We start from the raw sequence: 25,946 nt of genomic DNA, 5'->3' as shown, positions 1-25,946 counted from the left end.
GTCTAGGCGTGGTCCGACGAGGAGCGAGTAGAACGAGTCTACGCATGGTCGGACGACGAGCGAGCGGCACGAAGTGTCTCGACGCGATCGGACGAGTAGAACGAGTCTACGCAAGGTCAGCCGCGCCAGTAGCGCGAGCTACGCGTGCACGGGCTGCCAGTGGAACTGTTCAGCGTTGATCGGACGCGAGTTAACAGACGTTCACAAATACCCAACGTTAACCCTTCCGCTACGGGTGACTATAGTCTGTAGAAAAATGCAAGCAAAAATGGAGAATCCCCTTGTCTTTGACCTTGAACTCTCGTTAACCCTTAGCAGTTCTCGAGTCAGACTCGACTTTCTTTTTTATCGCAACCTCTGCCTGTTTTAACAATTTCTTCTATATTCGTTTGTAGTACAATTGTACCATTTAACTCTTTGAACTCTGTAGGCAGCAATATCGCAGCAGTTGTAATGTGAAATATTTTAAAGAATCTTAAAGAAACTACTACTAAGGAAAATCAAAGATCGAAGAAATGTTACAGCGTTTCTAATTTTCGCTAGGAATACTATGAAAATTAGTTGCGGTTGATAGATTACAGAACAACCTGGAGTGCTAAGGGTTAAAGGTAACATTTCAATGACTCCCAAACATTCTTGAATAAACAGAGCGTCGTATCCAGCTGCAATCGAACGAACTAACGTCGACGTGAACTTCAAACTAAGAAACCGAGAGCACCTCGGACCGCGAAGGGTTAATTCCGAAAAGAAAAGAATTTGACGCGCCTGCGTTTACCTCGAAGGTGAAAGATTAACAACGGACAAGCGATATCTCGTTCGTATTCGAAACGAGTAACACTCGGCTCGAAGTCGATCGGAAAGTTCCACGAGTCCGACTCGGTATCACAGAAGAAGGGAAAATACGCGCTGCGAGCACGAATGATCGGTAAAAGCAGCGTCGTCGGGTTTCGTTCTGCGCGCGCGCGCTCCGCAGCGAAAGGGTTCAGGAGAGAGTTTCCTCGGAAGGCCGATAATATCGAAGGAGGAACGAACCGATTGATTCCGCCTGACGAGCGAGAGCGGCGAGTTACACGCGAGAACGGAGCGGGGACGATCAGAAGTTTCCGAAATTTCGGAGGAAGCTGCGTGCTGGTGTTTCGGTAGATCGTAGAAACACCGAGAACATACGAGCCAGTCCTGTTCAGTAGAAGCCTCCGCGTTCTCGAGGAAGTGGAACAAGCGTACGCAATCCCGGGCATCGCAGTGACGCGTGTCGACGACAGGTGCGACGTCGAGAGCGACTCGACCGAGCGTTCCCTCGAGGGAACGCGTGAGAAGAAGAAGAAGAAGAAGAAGAAGACTGTGCGAAGAAAGACGGACGGAGAGAGGAACAGAGAGCGAAGCTAAAAATAGGACAGACAGACAGAAAGACAGAGAGAGAAAGAAAAAGAAAGAGAGAGAGAAAGAGTGTGTGTACTGTGTACTGATGTAGGTGTCTTGAGTTGAAGCCAAAAGCGAATAGAGACCACAGACAGAAATTGTTCCCTTCTCCCGACAGCTGTGCGTCGTGTCTGCGTGCACTGACGCGTTTATGCAACGGCGGGCAAGGACAGTGTGTTCAGTTGACGCTTCAATCTCAAGTTTAATAGACCGTCGAGCGGTTTTCGGGCTGCACACGCACGCCACCCGCGTGATATACATCGTCGATCATCTCCTTTTTTCCAAGCTTTCTCCTCGCTCGCGCTTATCGCGCTGTCCGTTTTCCCCCGCGAGACTCGGCCGATCGCCAGGCGAAACCGACTCGTCGACAGTTCCCCGAGGAACCGGACAACCGAACGGAAGAAAACGGAGCCGAGCGCGGCGCGAGGAGGACGGCCGGCGAACACGCCGCTGGGGACCACCGATCCTCGGCGGAGCGTCGAGATCGTGATCGCCGGACGAATCAAGTCTCGCGCTTCGTTCGCACGATCGAACGATCGTTAACGGTGACAATGGTTGTTCTTAACGTAGCAGCGTCTCCCGTCGTTTCACCGCGAGTCGGCGCGAGCTCTCTCGTTTCACGGGGAATCTGCGCGGAGCGTTCAATCGATCCGACGATTTCCAACGAGAGATCTTCCCAGCGGAAGCTCGTTGATCTTCGATGGACTGTAACTTTCGACTTCCTATACTTTCTATGAAGTCAAATTCGTTCTATAGTCGGTACGAGTTATAAGCCACGGAATCGCGTTCGTACAACTCGCCTCGGCTTTGTCCGTTTCAGTGGTTCGTTTAGAACGGAAGCGGCCGAACCTGGCGCGTCGAATTATTCCTTTCAAGCGCGTAAAGTCGCGTGAATCGACGAATTCAATCGCGAGATCGAGTTGTTCCTCTCGAACTGGAAAATTAAAGTGCCACTGAAACGAACGCGTCGAGAACACCGAGAATCGATCGATTGTCGATATTTCGTTGCCGAACGACGACCGGAAGTGGAAGTGGAATCGTTGGAACGGCCGGATCGCACGCCGAGAAACGATTGAGCGTTTCCGATCGGGAAACGAACAGCGAGAGCGAAATATTTACAATATCGTGCGATTGTTCGTTCGAGAGAGCAGACCGCGGCGCGGCACACGCTGTACCGTACAACAATTCGAACGAGAAACACGCAACCGAGGCGGAAATAGAAGAACGCGAAACAGAATAAACATCCGCCGCTTAGATCGGCCTAAGATCGAATTAACATTTCGGAATAACGTGTCTTAAACTTTATTTTATGTAATAACAATAATTAATAATCGCTAATAAGAATTAATTAAAAATTAATAATAATAATAATAATAATAATAATAATAATATATATATATTTATCTATTCATATATTATTATACTCCCTACGTGATCGTTATTAATCGTTAGTCAAATATCGTTCACTTTTTGCTTTTTTCTCTTTTCTTGCTTCCTTTTTTTTCTCTCGCTTTTTTCCCCCTTTGAATCTGTACGTTCCAACGCGGTCAAACGTTTCCATTTTTTTTTCTCCCTTTTCGTTCCCATTTTTCCCATTTTCTTTTCATTCGCCCCTCTCAAGCTCGCCGATTCGTTATAACCTCGAGAATTCGAACGTCTTCTCTCTCGATTGCGACACGTCGCGTTGCCTTTCCGTTTTACTTTCGACCTCGCGGTGTATAATGATCGTTACTCTTCCACGGTGGCGACATATTCCATAACCTTTCTCTCTCTCTCTCAGTCTCTCGTCACGCAAACACCCGTTGTCCATTCGCACAAACGAGACAGACGATTCCACACGAGAAGCTGAGAAGATCGAAAAATCCGTGGCTTCTCGGTCCGACGCGCGCACTCGAATCTCCCCTTGAAATCGTTTCGAATCGATTTTTTCGCTGTGATACGCACCGGAAATCGGGTCGCCCGAAACCGAAGGTGAAACGGGCCCACGCTAATCGAAACGGTAGATTCGGGAGAAATCGACCCGATTCCCTGATTATCCGATCGCGTCGTTGCGATCGTGGTCAATGTCAACGAATAAAATCACCGAGTAAAAATCATCCAATTTTTCTTGACCCGTCGGCGTTAACGCTGGACTCACTCGCGTTAACCGTTCGTTTGGAACCGATGCGATCACCGATCGGAAAGGAACGCGAGGCGACGAGAACGGTTCGATCGTTCGGGACAGCCGATGCGCAAGATCGTTCGCGAGAAGACACGGATCGGTGAACCGCGGTTGTCGCAACCACGAGAGAAGACTGACGTTCGCGTCCACGGTGCCTCGAGGCCGTTCGCCTTTCTTTGTTTGTCGGCCGTCACCCCATAGGCACCGCGCCAATCCCTTCTTTGCTTGTCACCGTTCGCCTATCGCGCTTGCGCCGACCACTCGCTTTTCAAAGTGCCAGGCTCCTTTTTCCCCTTTCTCGAAACGCCGCTGTTTCGACCTATTCGGTTGAAAAAGAGAATTCTCAACTGAATTCCAACGAGGCACTTTCAACTTCTCTTTCAACCCCTTCATTCGTGAAACGTCACGTTCGATTTGTAACGAGAATTCTCAACTGAATTCCAACGAGGCTCTTTCAACTCTAACCCCATTCTCACTTGTGAAACGTTCCGTTAGATTTGCAACGAGAATTCCCCTATTTCCGAAGACGATAATGTAGCCGAGTGAAAAGGCGAGCTGTCGATCTCGGTTAAGAAACGAATCGCTTGTCCGGGAACCCGAATGAAACAGAACACGAGAGAGAGAGACAACAGGAAGCTAAACTTGCGTACGGATAAATTCAATGTAAAATGAATATTAGTAAACTCGTTAATATCTTAGCATTAATAAATTCGTTAAAATCAAAGTATGTACAGTAAGTCGATTTATTTTGGTAAAACCTGTTATTTCGTTCACCCAATGAAATGTATAATTAGTATACCTTTTGGGTTACGCACAATCTATTATTCGTAATGATAATAATAATATTAATATTAATAGTAATAGTAAGAATAGTAATAATAATAATAATAATAATAATAATAATAATAATAATAATAATAATAATAGTCCTTTATATCCGACTTGGTCGCATTCTGTATCGTTAGGCGTTCCTCGTCGCTCGATTCGGCTGACGGAAAAATCCGTGAACCGGAAATCTCAATGTTTCCATCCCCCCAAATCCCTATGAACCGTGCACTTTGAACCTCGCGGCAAACCGGCGCAGCAGCGATAGTCCTGTTCATTGACACTTTGGCCCGCGAAGCTGGCAGTGGACGCGGCGGTTTTTCATTTGTTTCCCCCTTTCTTTTTTTTTTTGTTCTTTTTCATTCGTTTGTTTAAGTCGACATGGTATATTAAGTGATCGAAACGGAAACGGAAACGGCGGCGGCGATCGTTTCCGTTGAACGACACTCCGTTCCGGACTTTGACGACGCGATTAAAAAGGTAATAGAGTAAGTGACACGCGTTTCTCGTTCGCTGTCCAATCCTGGCTACGTTGTCCCGGGCTGGATAAAAAACAGGGAGTTAGAGGGAAGAGGAAGAAGGGGACGCAGTGAAATCTCGATCGAAGATTCTCCTCCTCGACCCCTCGCGGCCCGTATCTCGCGAATAATCGCGTTATCGAACAAGAACAATGTTTCTGAGCATTATTACTGTACGAGCTTGTCGGATTTAACCCTTCGCGGAGGGAGATGGCGGAATAATAGAACATTTGTTCCGCAGATCTGTAGATTCTATAGATTTTATAGATTTTATAGATCGATTCTAATAGATGGTAGACAGTCGAAATAGAAAGTATAGAAAACCTTTCGCAGATTCTGCTGAATGACACCGAATGCTCGTAGAGATTGACACTGTGTACCGATTTCTCGTTCGAATAGTTGCAACTCGGTATTATAAACATGGAAGTATGATCTCAGCGGAACGCCGACATTCGTCCGCGAAAGGTTGAAGCGTGACAGTCCAGTTAACCCTTTGCGCTCGAAAGGTTCGTCGCTAGAAATATTCAATTTATTTTTTCCGACTAACTCAACGAGGAATCTATTCACAAAATAAGGAGAACAATGGTATTTCGTTTCCACGTTTCAGGTATCGACAGATTACTCGAGACTTAACGTTAAACGCGAAATTTTACAATTTTGACGCACCAATCGAGCGCAATGGGTTAACACTGGAAGAGTTCGAATTCGAGTCAGGAGTTTAAACCGATTTCGTCCGGAAAGGAGTCGAGCGACGTTCACATAGGGCGGAGGGGTCGAAGGGGAACCATGGGTTCCAGGGGAGAGAAGAAAGTGACGTTGATCTCGATTCGAGACGACACGCTCGGAGAAGAGAAGAGAACTACACACCGTGGAGACGACGAAATAAATATCGCGCGTCGAAACAGCACGTTAACGATCGCTCGAGCTAATTTAAGCTACGACTTAATAAATTAAATAAATACGTCACGATCGAATAATCTACGAAAGAGAACGCGATCCCGCGGGTGTCCGTTGCGCAGTTGCCCGTGACGCCGCCCGCTGTAACGACGAGTTCGCTCGCCGTCGGACGAGAACGCTTTTATAACCTTGTAACCTCGAAACCGACACGCGCGGATCGTAACGCGACAGGTTCGCCGTTCGATGGAGAACAGATTCGAGATTTCATTGTCGCCCCGAGGAACGAAGGGAATCGAAGAGTAGAGTAGGACAGCGACGGAACTCGATCTGACGATTAAGTACGTCCTTCGCTATGGTCGTTCCCAGAATTGTCTCCCAAACGAGCTTAAGTACTTGTAGCTTTTCTCTCTTTCTCTCTCTCTCTCTCTCTCTCTCTCTCTCTCTCTCTCTCTCTCTCTCTCTCTCTCTCTCTCTCTCTCTCACACACACTCTCTCTCTTTCTCTCTCTGTCTCTCGCACGCACGCATCAGGCACACAATTCCACTGTCACAGTCACGTTCACGCAGTACCGAAGAAAGAAATGATCGCACGTATCCACGCATTCAACCGATTCCTCCCTGGGAACAGGAGAGTCCGGTGATCGTTCCCGATCGTTCGCTAAAATAAATGAGCACGCTTCTCATCGGATCAAGGAACGAGGGGGGGGGGTCGGGGTAGGAGAGCACACCGTACGAAACCGAGAAGCAGCGATCGCGGACCAGTTCCACGGAACTGCCGGTTCTCGACCAGCTGACCGTGATCGACGAGTCGACCCGACGTTCCTCGCTTCGGTGTACGTTCGAGGCACGCGTTTCTCTTCGAATGCGTGTACGCTTGCTCGCGTCGTACGGTCGCGACGAACCGATTTCCGAACGCCACGGTCAACTGGTCGACGAATAAGAGATGAGGAGAGAAAAGAGAGAGGATGTCGTTTCGAAGATCAGCAAGTACACGACGAGGACAGACGCTACGCTCAGAAGAGAGTGTCAAGAGAAACGTCGTCCGGACGAGCGACACCACCTCGATAGAAGATGAACGGTGAACGATGGACAGGAAGAAGAAATACTGTACAGCATCCGACGTGGGACAGAGCGTTCGACGATCGTCGAGAAATCTTAGGGGTGTACGAGACGGTGATTGATTTAAAAAAAAAACCAGTAGAAGTAGTAGTAGTAGTAGTAGTAGTAGTAGTAGTTGTAGTAGTAGAAGTAGTAGTAGTAGAAGTAGAAAATGAAGAAGAAGAAGAAGAAGAGAAGGAGGAAGAAAATGACGAACGAAGAGAAACAGAAAATCCTCGCGGCGTCCCATGAAAGCTGGAACAGTCGAAAGCTGGACCGGCACTGAAGCGAAGTGCGATCGTTCCGAGCTTACGACGGACGAGACGCGGACACCGCGAGTGGCTCGCGAACGAACGCCAGTATTGAGTATATATAGATATATAGATATATAATATGTATGTATATGTATATACACAGGTGTTAAGTCACGTGACCGGTCGTACCGCTTCGTTCCAGAGGAGAGGAGAACGATGCGCCGATTCGACTTGAGAAGGAGAGTACAATTTCAGTCGAGAAACGTTCACTAATGAGACGGGTCACGCGGGTCACCCGGTATACGCAGACTCGAGGACACCTTTGTACAGAGGACGATCCCGAGATTCGCGTGTAGATTATTCTCCGTTTCCAGAGGGTTTCGTTTACAACGTTCCGAACTGGTCCCTGTACAACGAGGTTCTCGATTGGGCGACTGCGAGTAAGATTCGGCTCAGCTTCAGTTTCTCTAGCAACGAAAGAGGAGACTCGATTGACAGACGAATCAAAGATGTCGGACTTTCGCCACGCAGTTCGCGCTGCTCGGGTTTCCCGGGCGCGCAGCGCGCTTCTTCGGCAGCGATCGTCTCGAGGCGTCGACGACGACACTGTGGCTGGCCGCGTCACCGATCCAGAGATACCCGGTCAGCCGGACGATCAGACGAATCAGAGGAATTCGAAGGTGACTAGCTTCGGTAGCCTATATATCCTGTCGCGCGACCTTGAATCGAGTCACTCCGACTACGGGTACGGTGAACGCGAGGAATTCTATTTTACACGAGTATACATCACGGTTATAAAAATGCGAATCCACTTCGACAGCCGCACTCTGTCCACGCGTTAGCTACCTGCGAGATTTCTGTACGCAGCTTCGAATCGAGAGCACCGACTCTGAGAATTCCTCTGAACGCACGGCTGAACGGGAATCCCCGGCCGACGAGCGTGTATCTTAACCGTTTGCGGATGAACGTCTTCGGCGTTTCTATCCTGTCGAGACCAGCGACGAACACCGTGTCATCCGCAAAGCGTTAACGACTCGGCCCCCGACGTGGCCAGTTACAATGCGCCGGAGCGTAACGGCGAGAGACGACGGTTGCTAGTAGAGAGCGCGTGGTTCGCAGCGGGAGCCGCGAGCGTCGAGCGTACTGCAACAGACAAACGGAATTGAAACGAAGAGAACGACGAAGCGATTCGCTGGTTACTTTTAGTCGGAGACGCGGGTGATAGAGAGAGAGAGAGAGAGAGAGAGAGAGAGAGAGAGAGAGAGAGAGAGAGAGAGAGAGAGAGAGAGGTTTGACGGGGGTGTCGACAAGGTGGCGTTTTGGTACGGGTGGATGGATCTCGTCTTAAGTAGCAGAAAAATAATAAGGGGCTGGAGTGTGGGGATGTCGGGAGTGTTTTGTGGCGACACGCAAAGCTGCCTTAAATGCTGGTCTCATGCACGAGCTTCGTCAATTCCGGGAGGGCCAGATTATTGGAGCTGAGAAGCGGGGAGTTTCCGGTGACGGTGTTGTTGTCTCTGCTGTTGCTACTCTGCATCTGCGTATGGTTGGTTTGGCTCGGGTTGGCGTTATTGGATGAGGATCTATTGTCATTGGCGGTGGTAGTGGTTGTGGTTGTGGTGGTTGTGGTGGTGGTGTTGTAAATGGTATTATGATGGTTGTAAGCGTTGTTGCCCGGCCCGGAGACGATGAGCAACAGCGGCGATGCGGCGCTGTTGTTGATCCTTTGCGTCGCGTGGTCCGCCGCCGTGGCCGGGTCCAGCGCGCCCTTGCCCGCCGGCAACTTGCCGATGGCGTTCACCGCGGTGTTTGACGGGTCTTCGTCAATGTATGTGAAGTCAGAGAATGGTCGGGACCCGGTGTGGCTGCGTGAGCTGCGCATACTGTGTAAGCTGTGTAAACTATGGACAGAGCGACGCTCCTCCAAATCTTCCAGAGTCGACTTGAACGCTCTGATTACTCGAAGCTGCAAAAACAGGGAACAAGGACGTTCTAATCAGGAGAGCGAGGAGGTTAAGCCAGCGACACACAAGCACGCCCGTTTAATACCCGAACTGTGTCTCTATGTGTCTCTGTGTGTCTCTCTGTCGGTATGTACGTGACGTGTATATGTCTCTGTGTGTTTTATCGTACCCCAATTTTTCGTCTGTGTACATATATATTGCGCAGAGTGTTCGTCATTTACCATCGGTTTTCGTAAACAGTAAACATTAGAAAGAGGAAGTTGCATATTTTACTAGCAATTCTTTGTATTTTTAATATTCTAGAATGCTGCATATTTTTGACACTGTATACAAGTGAAGACTTCAACCATGTACTATGGTCTCCAGTCGCAAAGGCAAAGAAACGAAAAACCAATGATACAAACGATCGCGAGCACGCTGTATACACGTGTACACAGTTCACGACCCGATCGTTCGTTTCCGGTGCATTCCGGGTGGGTCTTACGCGCTCTTACGGAGACACCGCGTGTACTATACTCGCGATACAGCTTGGATCTGCGCAAGATCTCCCGACCGACGAAACGCGACGTTAATCGAGTCGACCTCGGTTTAGCGTCGAAAATCTTCTCGCTAATCCGTGGAGCCTCGATGTGACCCGATTCGCGTCGCGTTTCAGGTGAAATTACGTATAGTTTCCATAGTCTATATAGAGTATATAGAGTATTTAGCTAGCTACTTCGTCGAATACACTATACATCGGGCGACTCGTGCTCGATCCAAGCGGTACCGCGTCGGAAACGTTTCGTCGAGTGCTGTCCGAGTGACGGTCGATCGGTGCAGTTTCGCGGTGCCGGCTCTCTTTCCCGTGGCGGTCGTATCGGAGGCTGATTCCCCGTGTTCGTGCTGTGTGTCCCGTTCTCTCGATCGGTGTGTGTCGGGTGGGCGTGTGTTTTCGTCGGTGCGCCTCGGACCGGCGCGATCGTTCGCCGGGGCACGGAGTTGCACGGCGACTTGCGTTCGGGGCGGAGGGCGAGCGAGCGGTGTGTTCGCTACTTCGCCTAGCAGTAGGCCGAGATAAAATAACAAAAGAGAGAACAAAAGAGAAAGAACGAACAAACGAAACAAGAGAGAACAAAAAGAAACGTCCACTGTGGCGGCGGCGTACATGCGCGCAACTACCTTTTACTGTGCGTACCTACCGAAAACTGTTGGGGGGGGGGGGAGAGCCGCAGGGATGTTCGCAGGGGAAGGCAAACAAACGGGGACCCGGGTTCGTTCGACTAGTCTGGGCGAACGACTACGCCGAGGAGACGATCGAGCCGAGGATGATCGGTAAAGCGTACGGTACCTGTGAACGTAGAGATTCTCAACAGGAAACAGGGATGCAATGGAGAAGCCTGCATAGAATTCGCCAACCTTAACCCTTAGCGGTCCTATGTCGACTCAGACTCTACCTGTTTTAACAATTTCTTCTATATTTATTTGTAATTTCTCTTTCCTTCGGTCCAACGAATCTAAACGAAATCGAAGAAATCGAGTTCCCGAATATAACGCAGCTTATCCGTTCTCCAAGGTAGAACGGCTACCGCGAAACGCGCTGCAGCTCGTTCCGAAACCGACAGTCCTATCCTGATCGTCTCCTCGCGAGTCGAACGGCCCAGAAGCGTCTGGTACCCGCGACCAGAAGCGTTTCGACGGGAAACGGGAGGTTGCGTTGCAAACGACTCTGTTCCTCGAGCAAGATCCATCGGAGCCGAAAACGAGGGACGCTTCCGAGCGCCCTTCGCAACCAGTCTGCGGCGCGACGGTAAAAAGGCGACGAGCTCGCGCCGTGGGCAGCCTCTGAAGCCTCGACGCGGTCTAACCCCGAAGCGGACCATCGGGATTCCAGACCGAGGGGTCAGAACCCGGCTCGAAGGAGTCCAGAGCCGAGGCTGGTACACCGAAACGGCGAAAATGGTCGGCAAAAACGAGAAAGCCCTGCCCACTGCACGACAGTCTCGGTCCGGACAGTCCCCGAACGTATCCGGACCCGGTTGCGACGAGTCCAAGCTGTCCAGCACGGAGGTCGGACACGAGCGTGTCCCGCGTCGTCGGAGCGAGCGCGACACGCGGTTCTGTGGACGCGTCCAATTAGAAATGGTCCGCGACAGTCCTGAACCGAGCCAGAGAGCGGGATTGGAAAGTTTGATGAAGCGCACGCTTGAACTTGAATTCGTCGGGCACGAAGAGAGACGGGGAGGAGACAGACGTCACGCAGCGCGGCGGCGTTGCCGGCTAAGTGAAGCGGAAACGAGAATGGGGACTCTGTGGTGCGTACGTTCTGAAAAGAAGAGATGGAGAGACAGAGAGAGTCAGAGAGAGAGAGAGAGAGAGATAGATAGAGAGAGAGAGAGAGAAAGAGAGAAAGGAAGGGGAGAGTAAGAGAGACACAGATAGATCTAGACACAGAGAGAGAGTAATTAGTGACGTTACAATTAGAACCCAGCAGTCATGCCGTTCAACAGCTCGGCGTCGACTTAGCTACCCTGTCCAGGGGATCTTTGTTTCGTCGTTGGTGATCCCGTCACTCGCGCGATCATCTAATCGATCGTTCACTCAGTCCCCAGAGTCCCTAACGAAGAACCTCCCCAGCCTCTCCTCGACTCCGCCGGGCTGGCCACGATAAACCGGCGGAGCGAGTCGGTGATCAAATTTCCAACGAACAGCTTCAGCCTACGTGCTTAAATCTCCAGCAGTTCGATCCGAAGCGTTTCGACATGTCGGTCGATTCGAGGATCGGTCTCCTTCGAATCCTGGATACTCGCGGGTACCAGTCGATCTTTCGGAAGCTTCCGCTTCGCGAGACCCTTTCTGCATTGTTCGTTTGCTTTTCGTCGTTTCGGTTTGTTTTCTTTTTAAAGGAGAACACACACAGACAAACAACAACCACTGCAACAACGTCGACCGCTTCTCTGTACGCCGCGAGGTCGGCCGAGCAACGGCGACACGCAGCAAACACACTCGGAACAACACCGCACACAACAGTCGTGCACACGCTCACGCGCACTCGAGCACAGAACGCGAGAGAAAGTTTAGTCTGGGCTGAACGAGAGAGGACCACAAGGGGATTCGTCTGAACAGCACCGATGCCGAGGACTAATCGCGCTGGTCGCTGGCGAGATCGTTCCGACACTGATCCTTCCGGTACCTTTGCTCGGTCCCGGCGATTCAGCGACTCCGTTCGCCGGAAACCAGCGAGGATAGCTGTTGGGTGTGAGACTGGCCACGGGGAGAGTATTAGAGGACCCTGGAGGGGTGAGAAGTGAGAAGCTTGGTGGAGAGAACACGCTTGCGAGGGAGAGAGTTCGACTGGTCCTTGACGAGAATGCAGGGCGAACAAACACAAAACAAGAAACAAGCACAGCGCGATGGCGTCGTTAAAAAGAAAGGAAGAATTTTCTCGGTTGGGGCTGGATATACTGATTCGAGCGTGATTGCGCAACGACTGGCCCGATCGGGCGGAACAAACTCGGATCACACAGCCAGCCGCGAAAAAGATGCTTGCTTTTCTTTCGACCATCGTGGGCGGTAGTCACCCGCAAAGACACAGTACGTCGCAACGACGAGGTGTGGGAATATACACGTAGCACACAATCATGTCAGACAGCTAGACTACTGAACAAGGGGCGAGCCGCCCCTACACAAAAACATAGTGCCGTCACGAAGCGTCCGTTTCTGTGTCTGTGGGACCGATCGTTGCCGTCGACCTGGCTTTACCTTCGCTGCGAACAGAAAGAAACGTAAAACCTCCGAAAAGTCTACTAGGCTGAGAAGCTACCGGTGTCCCGTGCGGATCTCAGAGTCTGTCGACTGGTCTCTCGACTTCCCTGCCAGACTATACGCGATAGAGGATACCGTCGTCGTTTATGGGGTACCGGTTCGTTCCCAGGGGCAACAATCGTCCGACTTTACTACTCTGTAAAAGATCAAAACTGAAAACCGGTTAGAGGTGGCTTGCTCTCGATAAACTGCGGATGGTCTGGCAGGTCGAGTCTACGACGATTCTGAAGGGTCCTCGGGTCGTCGTGTAGATCAACGGACGTTACGGTGCGAGGAGAGAGAGGTGGTTGTTGGTAAGAGGATGTAACGCGGAGAAAAGCCCGACTCGACGGCAACGTTTCAATCGTCACAGTTTACGTACGTCGACAAGTCCATCCTGCATACGCATACGCATACGCATACGCATACGCATACGCATACGCACGCACGCACGCACGCACGCACGTCATTGGCAATGTCGACGGTACAACGTATTATGAACGGCAGGCGATCTACATGAGCTACGTACTTGTTTGTACTCCGACAGGATAAGTGTGGCGGCGGGCAAGACTGCCGCCCCGTTATACCTCAGTCTCCCGAATGGGTTCCGCTGGCTAACAAACCACAAATCATACCATCAGTCTTAATTTCTATCCTTTCCTTAGCATCGATACTTTTACAGCGTGTTCTTGTATTTTTCTTTTCATTTTTTTGTTTGTTTGTTTTTTTCTCTAATTTTCAAATTGGCGTTTGCATCAGTACTTTAGTAATCCCTTTGTTACCGGCGTGTGTGTCTCAGTTTAATTTCTGTACTTCTTAAAAGCTTCACAGGGCCTGCTGAAGGAGTTCTGTGGGTTGGTTTGCGTGTCTGCGACAGGGGTCTCTGACCTGATCCAAAGTTCTGGAGGTTTCAGTCGCGAAATCAAAGCCTACGTGAACACTTTCTTTACGGTGGAACTTCGTCGAAGCTTAGAAACGGCAAACGGAAGTGTGTGTTCAGAGATACCATGGCAGGGATTCGATTATGAACGATAAGATAAGGTAGATCGTATAATCTGTACTCACGTGAGCTCTGTTCTCGAGTACACTGTACCGGTTTCCGGATATAATCTTCAGGTAGCAGAACTCCGACAATTCTGATGCGATGCGGTGTCAATGGGAAACACTTTCTCTCACCAAAACCACGAAGCACTGCTTAATGTTTGTATTATAATCCTATAGCCACATCAAGGTATCGTTTCGTTCACTGGCTATTATTAATTGTGGATGAATACGCAAAGAGATGTATCTTTCGATAAGGCTATATGTAGCATTAGTAACCTCCAGTTCCTGTCAGGATTTCCCATCAGAGACCCCGACGATCAAGTGTGTTTCCAGCGTAAATAAATGCAAGTATATAGAAACTGACTGCCAATTTGTACACATATATACCCCCGTGTGAAGAGTTTCGTTGAGCTTCAACGATCGTGTACACAACGTACAGACAAACGGACATACAAACAGACTGATTGTGCACATACATCAGACACACGCACATCGAGAGACACGCAATGCATTTTGGCGCATACCACTGCATAACAGGTTAACGGTATCACAGCAAACGGCACACTGCAACGATCAAAAAACAGAAATGAATAGTCAAAAGGAACGAAAGAAATCCACTGAAAAACAAGGAGAACCAGGAGGCAAACCTTTTCTCCGTTGGAAAATTGCGGGAAGAGAGCTGCGGGATGCGGTTAAAGTGGCTCGGGTTAGCTGCTGATAAATTGTTCTCTGCGTGCCAGCGCGCACACTGGTTTCGATTACTGGCATTTTACGTTTCCTTCATTCTTTTTTTTTTGTTTTTTGGTTTCGCTTGATTAGCACGATTAGAATGTCTTCGTCCGCATGCAGAGCTTTCACACGCATAACACACGCACAAGGTACTCTAGGAGTGACGGTATATGGGTTTACTTTATCGCAGGTGCATCTCTTTTTGTTTGTTGTGGGTCGAATCGACATTCGGGGACAGCTTCGATTACAAAAAGCTTCCCATTTCTTTGGTTTCTGTTCTTGTTGTTGTTGTTGGTCGTCACACCGTGAACGAATATGGCTGCTTTTGGTAAATGTTTTGTCTTCAACTTTGGTGTAAGCCGTTGGAGAATGAACGAGTATAACCTTAACAAGTGTCAAATGGCTGAACGATTCTTTTACATTGAAATGTCCGTGTCAGCCCTTTGTTCGAATTGCGACTGAGTGATTGGGCGTGTAGGTCGTTCCAAAGGTGAAACGTTCAGAGATATCTTTCGAAACACTGGTTAGTTTTTGACAAAATTACCTGACTGTTATCGTTTCTGACCCGACCCGCACCATGGTGGAGAGTGGACTGAAGCACAGTGGCGCCACTAGAGCCCCAGAAATCACCCGTCCACGCATGTCAACTGTAAATGTTCAACAAAGAACGTTTAGAAATTTACAGTTTACGCATTGGTGTGATCTTTGGACCATTTTCAAATGACCTTGTGATCTTTCTGATCTTTAACGTTCCACGTTCTATGCAATAGAACCTCTCCCTGAAAGAGGCAAATAGCTTCCTGATGTTTCTCTCTCTTTACAGCAATCCCCGTACAAACATGAAATGTTTCCATGTTCAAACGTTGACACGTTTGAGGCATGGAAAGAAATACCAATTGGAGCTCTAGCGATCACCACCTGCTTTCAATACTGAGACTCTCAATCCGTATCACTGGTCTTCGAGTCTAAGAATTCTCCTGCTCTCCACCATAATGTTGCGTAGCAAATATCTTCACTGGCTAATTACTCGAATGAAAAAGGAGAAAAAGAAACCTCGTTGTAGCTTGGTCACACCTTATCAACGAGAATCCTCCCCTGAAACTGAAACTGATATGAATGGAGAGTAAAGAGAAAGGGGGGGAGGGTTGAAAATCAACTGTAGAACACTTTGTACCCTGTATGTGGACAATCGGGGAGAGAGAAACTGAACTTTGATGCACCGTTAAAATAAATATTCTTCTCGAGGGGGTGAGGAGAGGCAGGGCAGAACAAAAGAGATGAGTCGTATTGAATTAGAGAAGGGTGAAGGAAATAGAGACTAATGAATAATAATAATAGAAGACTGTGAAAGCGTACCTTGGCGTGCGTGTATGTGTGTCCTGCACACATATATACGCATACACATACATATACGCGTACACATACACGTGTGTATATACAGGTTGCCCTAAAATATGATACCATTCGAAATATACATGTTCCTTTGGGAATACAAATGAAAAAGTACCTTAAAGAGAGAACTGCATTTATAATGTGGCTTACCATGAAAGTCTGAATTAATCGACTCGATATAACAGCACCATTTGGAACAACGTGTCCCTCACTCTTAGTTTCTAATGAAATATCATTCTATAAATGTTTATAATAGTACCAAGATGGTATAAAAAAAAAGATTGTAGTAACTGTAAATACTCTGTTCGCCAGCTGTTTGCGCGAGTACTCGACTTGCGAAATGGTAAATGGCTCTTTGAATTTGTATTCGCCTGAGAGATAATGCATATTTCGGATGGTTCCGTATTTTTGGAATACCCGGTACACATATATTTACGTATATACACGTATATACGGGCAAATTGTATACGTACATACAGACGCACAGACGTGCATGCAACACCTTAGAATCAAACAAACAAAACAGAAAGAAAAACTGGTTGGTTTTGGGATTGAAATTAGGCATGAGAGAGAGATTACCTCTGAAAGGATATGCATTAAGTCAAGTTGAATCGATGGAATGGAATCAGAAAAAGAAAACGCGATAAATGAATTTCACTTGTTAGATTTTGGTAACAGGGAGATTCTTTTTCAAAGAGGTATCAACTTTAAATAGATCCAGGGGAAGAGTTTTGTATGCCACCCCAGTTAAACGAGCCCTGCATTCTTTCTGTTCAACGTTTAATCGTGTACCGACGATATCTATTTTGGATATTAATTGAAATATTAATTGAATATAAAATAGGAATATACGGATACTATATGGGTGGCATACTGACACGTTCAACTCAAACCCTTGAGACTTCTAGACCCTTTGTCGTAACTCTTGTGTACGCTTGAAATAGTTATGTTGTGTTGCCCTGTCGGGCAATCCAATTAGTCAATGAGTAATCGCTGCAAATATACAGGCACTATGAATCATCCTTAAAAATAATTTGTCACACTGAAAGCAGGACAGGAGCAATTATGCTGTGTGGAACATTTGTATAGTCAGCGAAGAGTAGACCCAATACTGAACTTGTTAAGTTGAACGTGTCACTTCCAACAAAGGGAAAAAAATAGACCAAAAGAATGATAAACCTCTGGATAAACCATACGTTGCTCGAAAAGATAAAGAGAATCGTCCCTTTGATACAGACACTTGACAAGCAACATCTGCATCAAAGGAGATCGATTAACTCTTACGTATGGCAATCAAATAATTTCAAGTGAAGGGGTCGAAAACAAAAGGGGGTGGCAGAGAAGAAACAGGGGGATACAGTGAAGAGGGTGGATCGGTGCTAAAACATAGGGGGTGTCCAACGACTTTGATATATCTCTTCGCTGTGTGAGTTCGAAGGCAGAACAAAAAGACAGAAGCGAGTATAGAAGCTCGCGCGACACGCAAGCAAAACTGCGACGGAAACGAAACAATGAGAGACAAGCGAGAGATATATGCGTTGGATAGCCAGACAACCAGAAGAGAAACTGAAGGTTGTACGGGGAGGAACAAAAAAAAAAGAAAAAGAAAGAAGAAAAAAAGGAACAAATGAAAAGACAAACTAGACAGATACAGAATCAACCAAAAAGAAAAAAAGTAAAAAGAATATAATGGTATCAGAGAAAATGAAATAAACGTGAATGTTACAAAGAGGTTTAGGCAAAAAGGAAACCAAGTGTGTCAAACTGGAAAGCAAAAAAGAGAAACAATGAAAAAATCAGAAACGAAACGAAAGAAAACATTGGAGAAAGGAAGAATGGGAAAACCAAAAGAGTGTGGTAAAAGACAAACTGGTTAATAAAAAATCAAACGTATAGATAGACAGACAGATAAATAGATAGATAGATAGATAGATAGATAGATAGATAGATAGATAGATAGATAGATAGATAGATATATAAAAAAATCAAGAATTAATATTTAAGAACGGTCAAACAGTGCGGAGATTGGAGTTGCGGACTAACCATATAGTAATCCTGAGAGGGGGATCTGCCTGTCACAGATACATTCTGCACCAGAGTTCTATTGCTCGTCTGAAAGTAGGTTACACATTCAATTTACATAATTAGCTTAACTGTGTGTGTGTGTGTGTGTGTGTGTGTGTGTGTGTGTGTGTGTGTGTGTGTGTGTGTGTGTGTGTGTGTGCGTGTGTATGTATGGTAATTAGTTACTTGTTTCGTTTGTTTGTTTGTTCTTACTTAAATATATTTGTAGTAGAGACAGGCTTTGGGCGCAATCGGTTATCACGGATTGCGCCGGTTTTGTCATGGGTTTTCATCGTTTTCCCTTTCATTTCGTGTTTTCTATTATATATTGTTCCTCATGGAAAGAAAACAAAAGGAAGATATAAACAGATGTTACAAGAGAACGTTGTTACAAAGAGTAAGAAGAAAGGAAATATAAGAGAAACAGATAGATAGATAGATAGAGAGAGAGAGAGAAAGAGAGAGAGAGAGAGAAGTGAAGCGAGTCAACAGAATGAAGAAAAGTCTGGAGATTATCCATCGTTTCGGGTGAACACGTCCATCGCGCACGGTCCCGAACGAATCCCTGTCTTGTCGTTTCTTTTGCTCGAATTCCTTGCTTCGGACCGTGAGAGACCGTCCCCCGGTCGCGACACTGGCAAACGAGACTCCGGCTCCGTCGAGGAGACGTATCGTATCGCACGGTCAACCAACGTGCGACCATTGGAAACGAATCGGAATCGACCCTGTGACGGTGCGACGACCCGACGTACACGATCACGAGCCACGGTTCGTTCGGTCAAGTATGCGCTAGCTTCATCAGGTTCAACCCGTTCCCTCGAAGGAACACCGAACAAAAAAAGGGGACGGAAAAACGAGAGAGAGAAAGAGAGAGAGAGAGAAAAGAAAACCTCGACACACGAAAGAGAACGAAAACACCAGCAGAAGAATCGTAAACGATCGTCGTCGACGAGGAAGGCCAGCTTGTTCGTCCCTTCCGACTCTCGCTCGGTCCCTAGGCCATTCTCGTGGCGCGACGGATCCTCGAAGACAGACGGGCTGTGAAACGTGACAGGGCGAAACGAGATCCAACGTCCGACACGTCGAGTGGAAACAGTTAGCCACGATCAGTCGAGTCGAGTTATTTAGAGGACTACCTTCCACCGCGTTTCTTCGTCCTTCGCTTCGAAGTCGGCCAAAGACGACCGACGGTTGAACAAAGTCTGCGAGCGCCCTGAGTTTCGCCGACCAAGGGAAAGGATTGCTCCGAGTAACGGGACCAATGGATCGAGGACTGCGTGGACCACTGCTAACTCGCTACTAAACGGCGCCTAGCGGTCTAGGGGACCTAAGGACTGCTGGGGACTCTTCAGGGATCTCGAAAATCGGACGTAAGCTCGGAAGGTCTTAGCTTCCTCTAAACCTTGCGGGCCTGCGCGCGCGCACGCGTTTCAACGATCGAAGGACCTCCGCCCGTCCTGACCAACTCAAGCTCCCCGGGCATCGATCGAAGGACGAACCTCGACAGGCAAAGATCGCTCGACACCGGTTCGATTCGGTCGTCGAACGATCCTTCGCGCTCCCGTCGACCCCTACGAACCGCCGTGGACTGGAACGAAGTTGCCGTTACGGACGTTTCCAGAAGAACATGGAGGATCCAGCGGGAAGTCTCGTCGGACGATCCGACGGACAGTGTCTCGGTCTCGCAAGGATCCGAGGCGTAGAAGAGTTTCGACCTCGTTCGAGGGTCGTTACCATTTTCATGTCCCACAGGGTGATTCGGTGATTCCTGACAGAGGTGCACGAAGCCTCGATACGGAGGACATTTTGAGAAACTCGCAGTGACTCCATCGGACAGGCGGTTCGCTGGGTCGTCTTTCCTTGGGTGACCCGTGGATACGGGGTGAACTCAACTGAAAATGCAAACCAAGGTAAAGAACGTATTGGAATGTGAACGAGTAAGCGAAGGGGCCACTGGGACCGAGTGTACAGGGTGGCTCGAGAGGATCGCAGCTGCGTCACCGGTAAGTTCAAAGCGAATATACTTTCAACTCGACGATTCTCGCGCGTCGATCCTCGCGGCCAGTGTACACTCGTCACGGTGCGCGCAGGGTGCACACCGATAAACGTCTGGTATCCTCCGTTGCCAAGTTGGGTCAGGATCGATCGGTACACCCTGCACCGGCAATCTAAACGAGGAAACGACAGTGGAAACGAGACACGGCGACCCAAAAGAACGTTCAACGGTCTCGCTGTGTGTATGTGTGTGTGCGGCGCACGCCGACTGGAGCGTGCGTTCACCTATACGGAGACGACGACGACGACGACGACGACGATGACGATGTTGACGGCGACGCTGACGACGACGGCGACGACGAGAACTGTAGGAGCGTCGCGTAGCTGTATCATAATATATTTTTATATATATATGTATCTCTATTATCACCGTCCTTCTCTTATCGTGTTCTCGGTACAGATTTCTTTGAACCCCGTGTAACGGGGTGAAGTATATATCATGGAGTTGGGTGGTGGGTGGTGGGGGGCTTTGGGGGCCCGAGAGAACGCTGACTTCGAGTGATGGTATGAGAGTGAGAGATAGGGATAGTTACCTGTGTCTGTAGTCGTGTTAGACCACGGAGCCATAGAATTTGTCCCTTGCGAGGCTTTTTATCCGAGTCAGGGTCGAATTTCTCATCTCCGAGATTGATCGCACCGATATCATCCGGCTGGCCGCGGCCCCATCTGTTTTTGAAAAAACATGAAACCAATTCTTCATCACTCGATCCCTGTTACACATATTGGTCTATAATCAAAGTAGATTTTTTTTGTTTGTTTAGACTGTTTCTTTTTTTTATCTGTTTTGTTTGGTTTTTTTTTTTGGTTACGACGCCGTTGGATCAGTTAAAAGCTCTCGCTGAGCCGGCTCCTCGACGCACTGCACCCCGATTACTGTTTTCTTAGACGCTTTTTTTTTGGTTCGGTTTTACACAGCGATTCGTTTATGTTCGTTTCACGAGTGTACGTGTCGACTTCTTATTTTAGTTTTTTTTTTTGGTTTGGTTCGATGTTTAATACGTTTCCCCTCGCTCCTTAGCTTTGGACACCTAACGACCACGCTCTCTCTAGATTATATGTTATATATACGCAGCCGTGGACGATGTTTGCTGGCATACGACAATCGATCGGATTTGCGTATTTTTTTTCGTTCCGGTCTCGCTTATTAACTGTTTTTTTTTTTTTTTTTTTTTTTTTTTTTTTTTTTTTTTTTTTGTTAATTTTAACGATTCTTGTTTCGTTAGTTCTCTTTGTTCGGCGAAGTTCGATCGGCGACGGCGTTAACGGTGATCGGAAGTGGCCGAGAAAGGAAAGCAGACGGACAAAGAGATATATATATGCGTGCGGGCGGTTTCAGGTGTTCGCTAGAGCCGCGTTGTTCTTTTCTGCGCGCGCTGCTCCGGCCTCCGGTGTAGTAAACGAGGCATTGAATTCTCGAGTGTTTCAATTCGGTTGCACGATCACGTGGTCCGAGGTCGGAGCAGCGCGCTCGCAGAGAGGCAACGGGGAATCCCTTGACCCCTTGCTCCACGAGGTCAGAAATCTCGCAAATACAAATGTCACTTGACTCGAGTCGAAACGAAATATTTCTCCACCGATTCTATCTAAATACCATTACATACTATTTATATTACGATAATTCTCCATAATATAAATAATAAATAATGATACTCCTGTACAATCGCGATTACAAGAATGATCTAACACACGTTCATCATAATACTGTCTAAATATCATTATATACTATTTATATTACAATAATTCTTCGTAATATAAATAATAAATAATGATACTCCTGTACAATTACGATTACAAGAATGATCTAATACACGTTCACCATAATACTGTCTAAATATCATTATATACTATTCACATTACAATAATTCGTAATATAAATAATAAATAATAATATTCCTGTACGATTGCGATCACAAGAATGATCCGATACGTATTCACAAAAAATTTCTCGACGCTTCTAACGAAAGCGATCGCAGAGCAAGGGGTCGAGCTTCCTCGAGCCGTTCGAAACGGCCGGCACGCAACGGTACACATATACAAGAAAAAAAAAAAAAAACATGTTTTGCGGCGTGAAAAGAATGAGCCAACGAACGAGGGGATGCGATGAGGTGCAATGCGGGCAGAGTGAGCGATAAATGCGTATATATCTGCTGATGAAACGGAAACAAATGACACTTGTAGAAAAGCGTGTGTACACGTGTATATCTTCTACGTGTACGTGTGCGTGTTCGTTTGGTTGTTTTTTTGGTCGAGCGCGGAGCGTCGCGTGGCGCACGGGACACACTTTCTCTTTCTCTTTCTTTCCCTCTGAGTGCTGCGGCGAAAGTTACCGGCGACTGCGTGCACGCACGCGAATTTGTGTCCGATCTCCCGTCTACTGCAATCGTAAGTGTACGAGATGAATATATATATACACGCACAGGTTTCCTCGTGACTCGCTTCGCGTCGGATCGAGGAACGTGGCTGTTCAACCCTTTGCGCTCGAGAGGTGACTATCGTCTTATATATATATATATATGATATATCATTATATTAACCCTTTGAACTCTGTAGGCTCGAATATCGACGCAACAAACAAAGTATACGAAAAGACATCGTCGCGATTTTCAGCACTCAAGGGGTTACTCCGTCGATCATCCCGACAGGCGACGCTCCGCGCGGGCAATCGATCTCTCGTTTCTGTGTCCCCGAGAAACGCGTCTCGGTACATGGTTCGTGTGATGGCTGAGATGACGAGATACTTTTGTACTTGTTGGGTAGAATAGAGAAGAGAGGGTGAACAGAGGACGAGAAGGGAAGGTAGCGATGACCGGGAACGAACGGATCGCGGAGAAAGAAATGAAGATGAAAGACAGGGAGGAAAAGAGGCAACACCGGAAGAGAAAGAGAAACAAATAGAGAGAAAGATAGAGAGAGAGAAAGAGACAGAGAAAGAAAGAAAATGAAAAAGAAAAATCATTGGCCGGACTAACAGAATGAAAAGGGTGGAGGTCAAAGGGGAAAACGATGCCACACAGGTTTCCCGGTCTCCTCAGCTTTCCCGAGCGATCTCGCACGGCCGATCCCGAGACCGTTCCGACATCTATCCGGCCAGCGATCCCCTCCCTTTACCGGTCCCTCGCAAAAGCGGGAATTATGCTCGGAAGATTAGACAAGATCAGCCTCCCCCAACACCGTGCGTGTCTCTGTGTGCTAGTGTCGGTGTGGGTCGGTGGGACACGCGAGTCTCGAGTGTACAAGGGCTGATGAGAGGATATTCGAGGTGTCGGTTGGGTGTTGTCCCCTCGCGCCGCTGTTCGGCCTGTAGCTAGGCGAAGCGGCAGGGAAACACGTCGGAGAGAAACGGCGGAGAGAGACGGTGGGGAGCAGTAGATCCTCGATGGTTCGCGATCGAGTCGCGACACCTCGAGTCCCGCGAGACTCGTCGAGGCGGTGCAAGGGGTTCGGAGCACGGAAACGGGCCCGGGGGACGCGCGTGTCCAGCGGCAAGGGTCAGAGGCAAGCCCTGCAGCACGACGTTTCTCACTCGCCGCAGCGACGGACGACGACGTCCGGTTAAGTCCGTCAGCGAGAGCTTGACATTCTCGCTTCCTGGCCGCGTGAGCGGTAATTCGTCTGGTTCCTTCCGTTCGGATGGTCGGACGGGGGTGATGCTGTGGCTACCCAAGCGCAAAGACAGACAAACAGACAGATAGAAAGAAAGAGAGACGGATATGTTGTGGAGAATCGGTGGACAGGGGGAGAGTATTCATCTTCGTCCTTCTTCTTCTTCTTCTTCTTCTTTGGCTCCGTGTGTGTCTGTGTGCGATGAATATGGAGGGATAGATAGATAGATAGAAAGAAAGAGATAGAGAAAGAGACGAGCACAGAGAAACAGAGAAACAGAGAAAGACATAGGATACAGAGAAGTACAAGGCGGACAGAGAATCACAAAGAAAGAAACTTAGAGACAGAGACAGAGACGGACGGACAGAGAGAAACAGAAAGAAAAGTAAAACGGTTAAGTAGTAGCTCCAGCGATAGAGAGTGATATACGGGGCAAGTGCTAAGCGCAGGTACCACTCGGTGCGTCGTCCAACCACGAGTGTCTTTATCGTCTGCTCTATTCTCGCCGGGTTTTCGACCGAGATTACCGTTGGATCGGGCTCCGACAATCTACTGCGCCACTGAGAGAGAGAGAGAGATCCCCTTGCAACCAAAACCGAACAACACAGAAGATTCCTTCGTTCATTCGTTCGTTCGTTCGTTCGTTCGTACAGGTTTTACAACAAACAAGTACGTAGACAGGGGTGTGGTGCGTTGTTAGTGCATGCAACGGCTAAGCCTGCTATCGGCTGGTCCAGGGTCTTGGGGGCAACGGTGGTTCAGTGTCTAAAAGCAGATCGGGAAGACATACGGTCCTCGGCGTTCCGGTAGCGAGCCTGAAAAGTTGACCAGTTCGTTTAAAGACATTTCAGTTTAGCTTCTCGCAGAGAATTCGAGTGTCTAACATCTATGTTCCGGTTTGGATATCTAGCGAGCCCTGTCTTCTTTCCAGACACTGAGGCACCGGTCCGTCGTCCGATGGAAGGTGCACGGCTTCCGCTTGCACCTTCCAGCGGCGGCATCGGGCCAGCGGTGACGTATAATCATCGAGAACGGGTGGGGGAGCGAGGGAGGAGCCGAGCATCATTCTGTCGAGACTAATAGCGTCCAACTCGTTTCACGATTCGGTCGAATCGGATTGTCGGGCGTCTAGGGAGCATGCTACGTAAAGCGATACGCTGATAGACTTTCTTTCTAAGTGTGTAAAGAGAGAGAGAGAGAGAGAGAGAGAGAGAGAGAGAGAACGAGACAGGGGGGGGGGGAGCAGGTGAGAGATACGACAAAGCGATAGAAAGGGTGGTAGTGATCGTGGTAGTGGTGGTGGTGGTGGTGGTGGTGGTGGTGGTGGTGGAAGGGGGCTAATTAAGAAGCGAGATATATAGAACATAAACAAACGGAAGCACTACGCTATCACAGCTAGCAATTATTCAAATATATATGTACGTGTACACGTGCGCGTGTGTCGTGCACCGTCGCGTGCACGGGACACGATACACGCGCACCTGTACACCGAGTATATAACACGACTTTCTTTCCACGATGCATGCCTCCCTTCTATTACACCTTCACACGACAAAAACTCGGTGTACCGACACACGATGATACTTATCTTCCCGCGTTGTATCTCGTAAAACCGGTTTCCCGTTTTCTAGACTCGTCGCATGTATCCACGTACGTATGCGTATGTAAATATATATTCTCTCTTTTTTCGTTTCTTTATTCCCGCGCGGGCGCGTCGCCTGGCGACACGCTCTCGCTGCCGCCTTCGATTCGTCCGGCAAAACCATTGGGGAAGCCCCTCTTCTTCTCTCTCTCTCGTCGAGAGAAGTCGCACGGCAACGAAAGATGCCGAGACGGAGGATCGATCGTGTCGGAGCGATTCACGGCGAGGGTTCGCGCGTCGTGCGACCAGAAAGTGAGTCCCGTTGCAACAACGGGCCGTTCGAGGGGAGCTAAGAGAAGGCGAACAGAGAGAGAGAGAGAGAGAGAGAACGAAGGGAGTGAGGGAGGACGCAAAGGGGGTTGTTTTTTCGAAGGGTCTCTCGTGTGGCCCGTTTCGCCACGCGCGGCCCTGTTGCGTCGCGCCGGTATGCAAGAAAGCAAGAAACATCCAAACAATCCTCCCATACGTGTCTTTCGTCCCGGCGTCGACACGCTCGGGAACG

The 25,946-nt window shown here is 48.4% G+C and overlaps 1 protein-coding gene across 22 annotated transcripts in view; it reads right to left on the bottom strand.

Annotated features, from left to right (window-relative positions):
- The window catches only part of PMCA (plasma membrane calcium-transporting ATPase 3), a 111,600-nt gene that overhangs the window by 25,490 nt on the left and 60,164 nt on the right, over nucleotides 1–25,946 (bottom strand). For 16 of the 22 annotated variants that reach the window (XM_076364379.1, XM_076364387.1, XM_076364378.1 and 13 more), the window contains 2 exons: nucleotides 20,733–20,865; nucleotides 2,698–9,137 (listed from right to left, as the gene is read on the bottom strand). The exons of 1 other annotated variant lie outside the window; for it this stretch is intronic. In XM_076364379.1, the coding sequence (XP_076220494.1) occupies nucleotides 8,592–9,137; nucleotides 20,733–20,865 (679 nt within the window). In that variant the 3' untranslated portion in view covers nucleotides 2,698–8,591. Of the gene's footprint in view, nucleotides 1–2,697; nucleotides 9,138–10,436; nucleotides 11,438–13,444; nucleotides 13,530–18,123; nucleotides 18,193–20,732; nucleotides 20,866–25,946 lie in introns of those variants that run through there. 5 more of the 22 variants (XM_076364394.1, XM_076364396.1, XR_012997930.1 and 2 more) reach the window with 4 other exon arrangements.

The sequence above is a fragment of the Nomia melanderi genome, chromosome 2, assembly GCF_051020985.1.
Source record: "Nomia melanderi isolate GNS246 chromosome 2, iyNomMela1, whole genome shotgun sequence".
NCBI lineage: Eukaryota > Metazoa > Arthropoda > Insecta > Hymenoptera > Halictidae > Nomia > Nomia melanderi.
The sequence above is the reverse complement of the archived record's forward strand: the minus strand, read 5'-3'. Positions and strand labels throughout refer to the sequence as shown.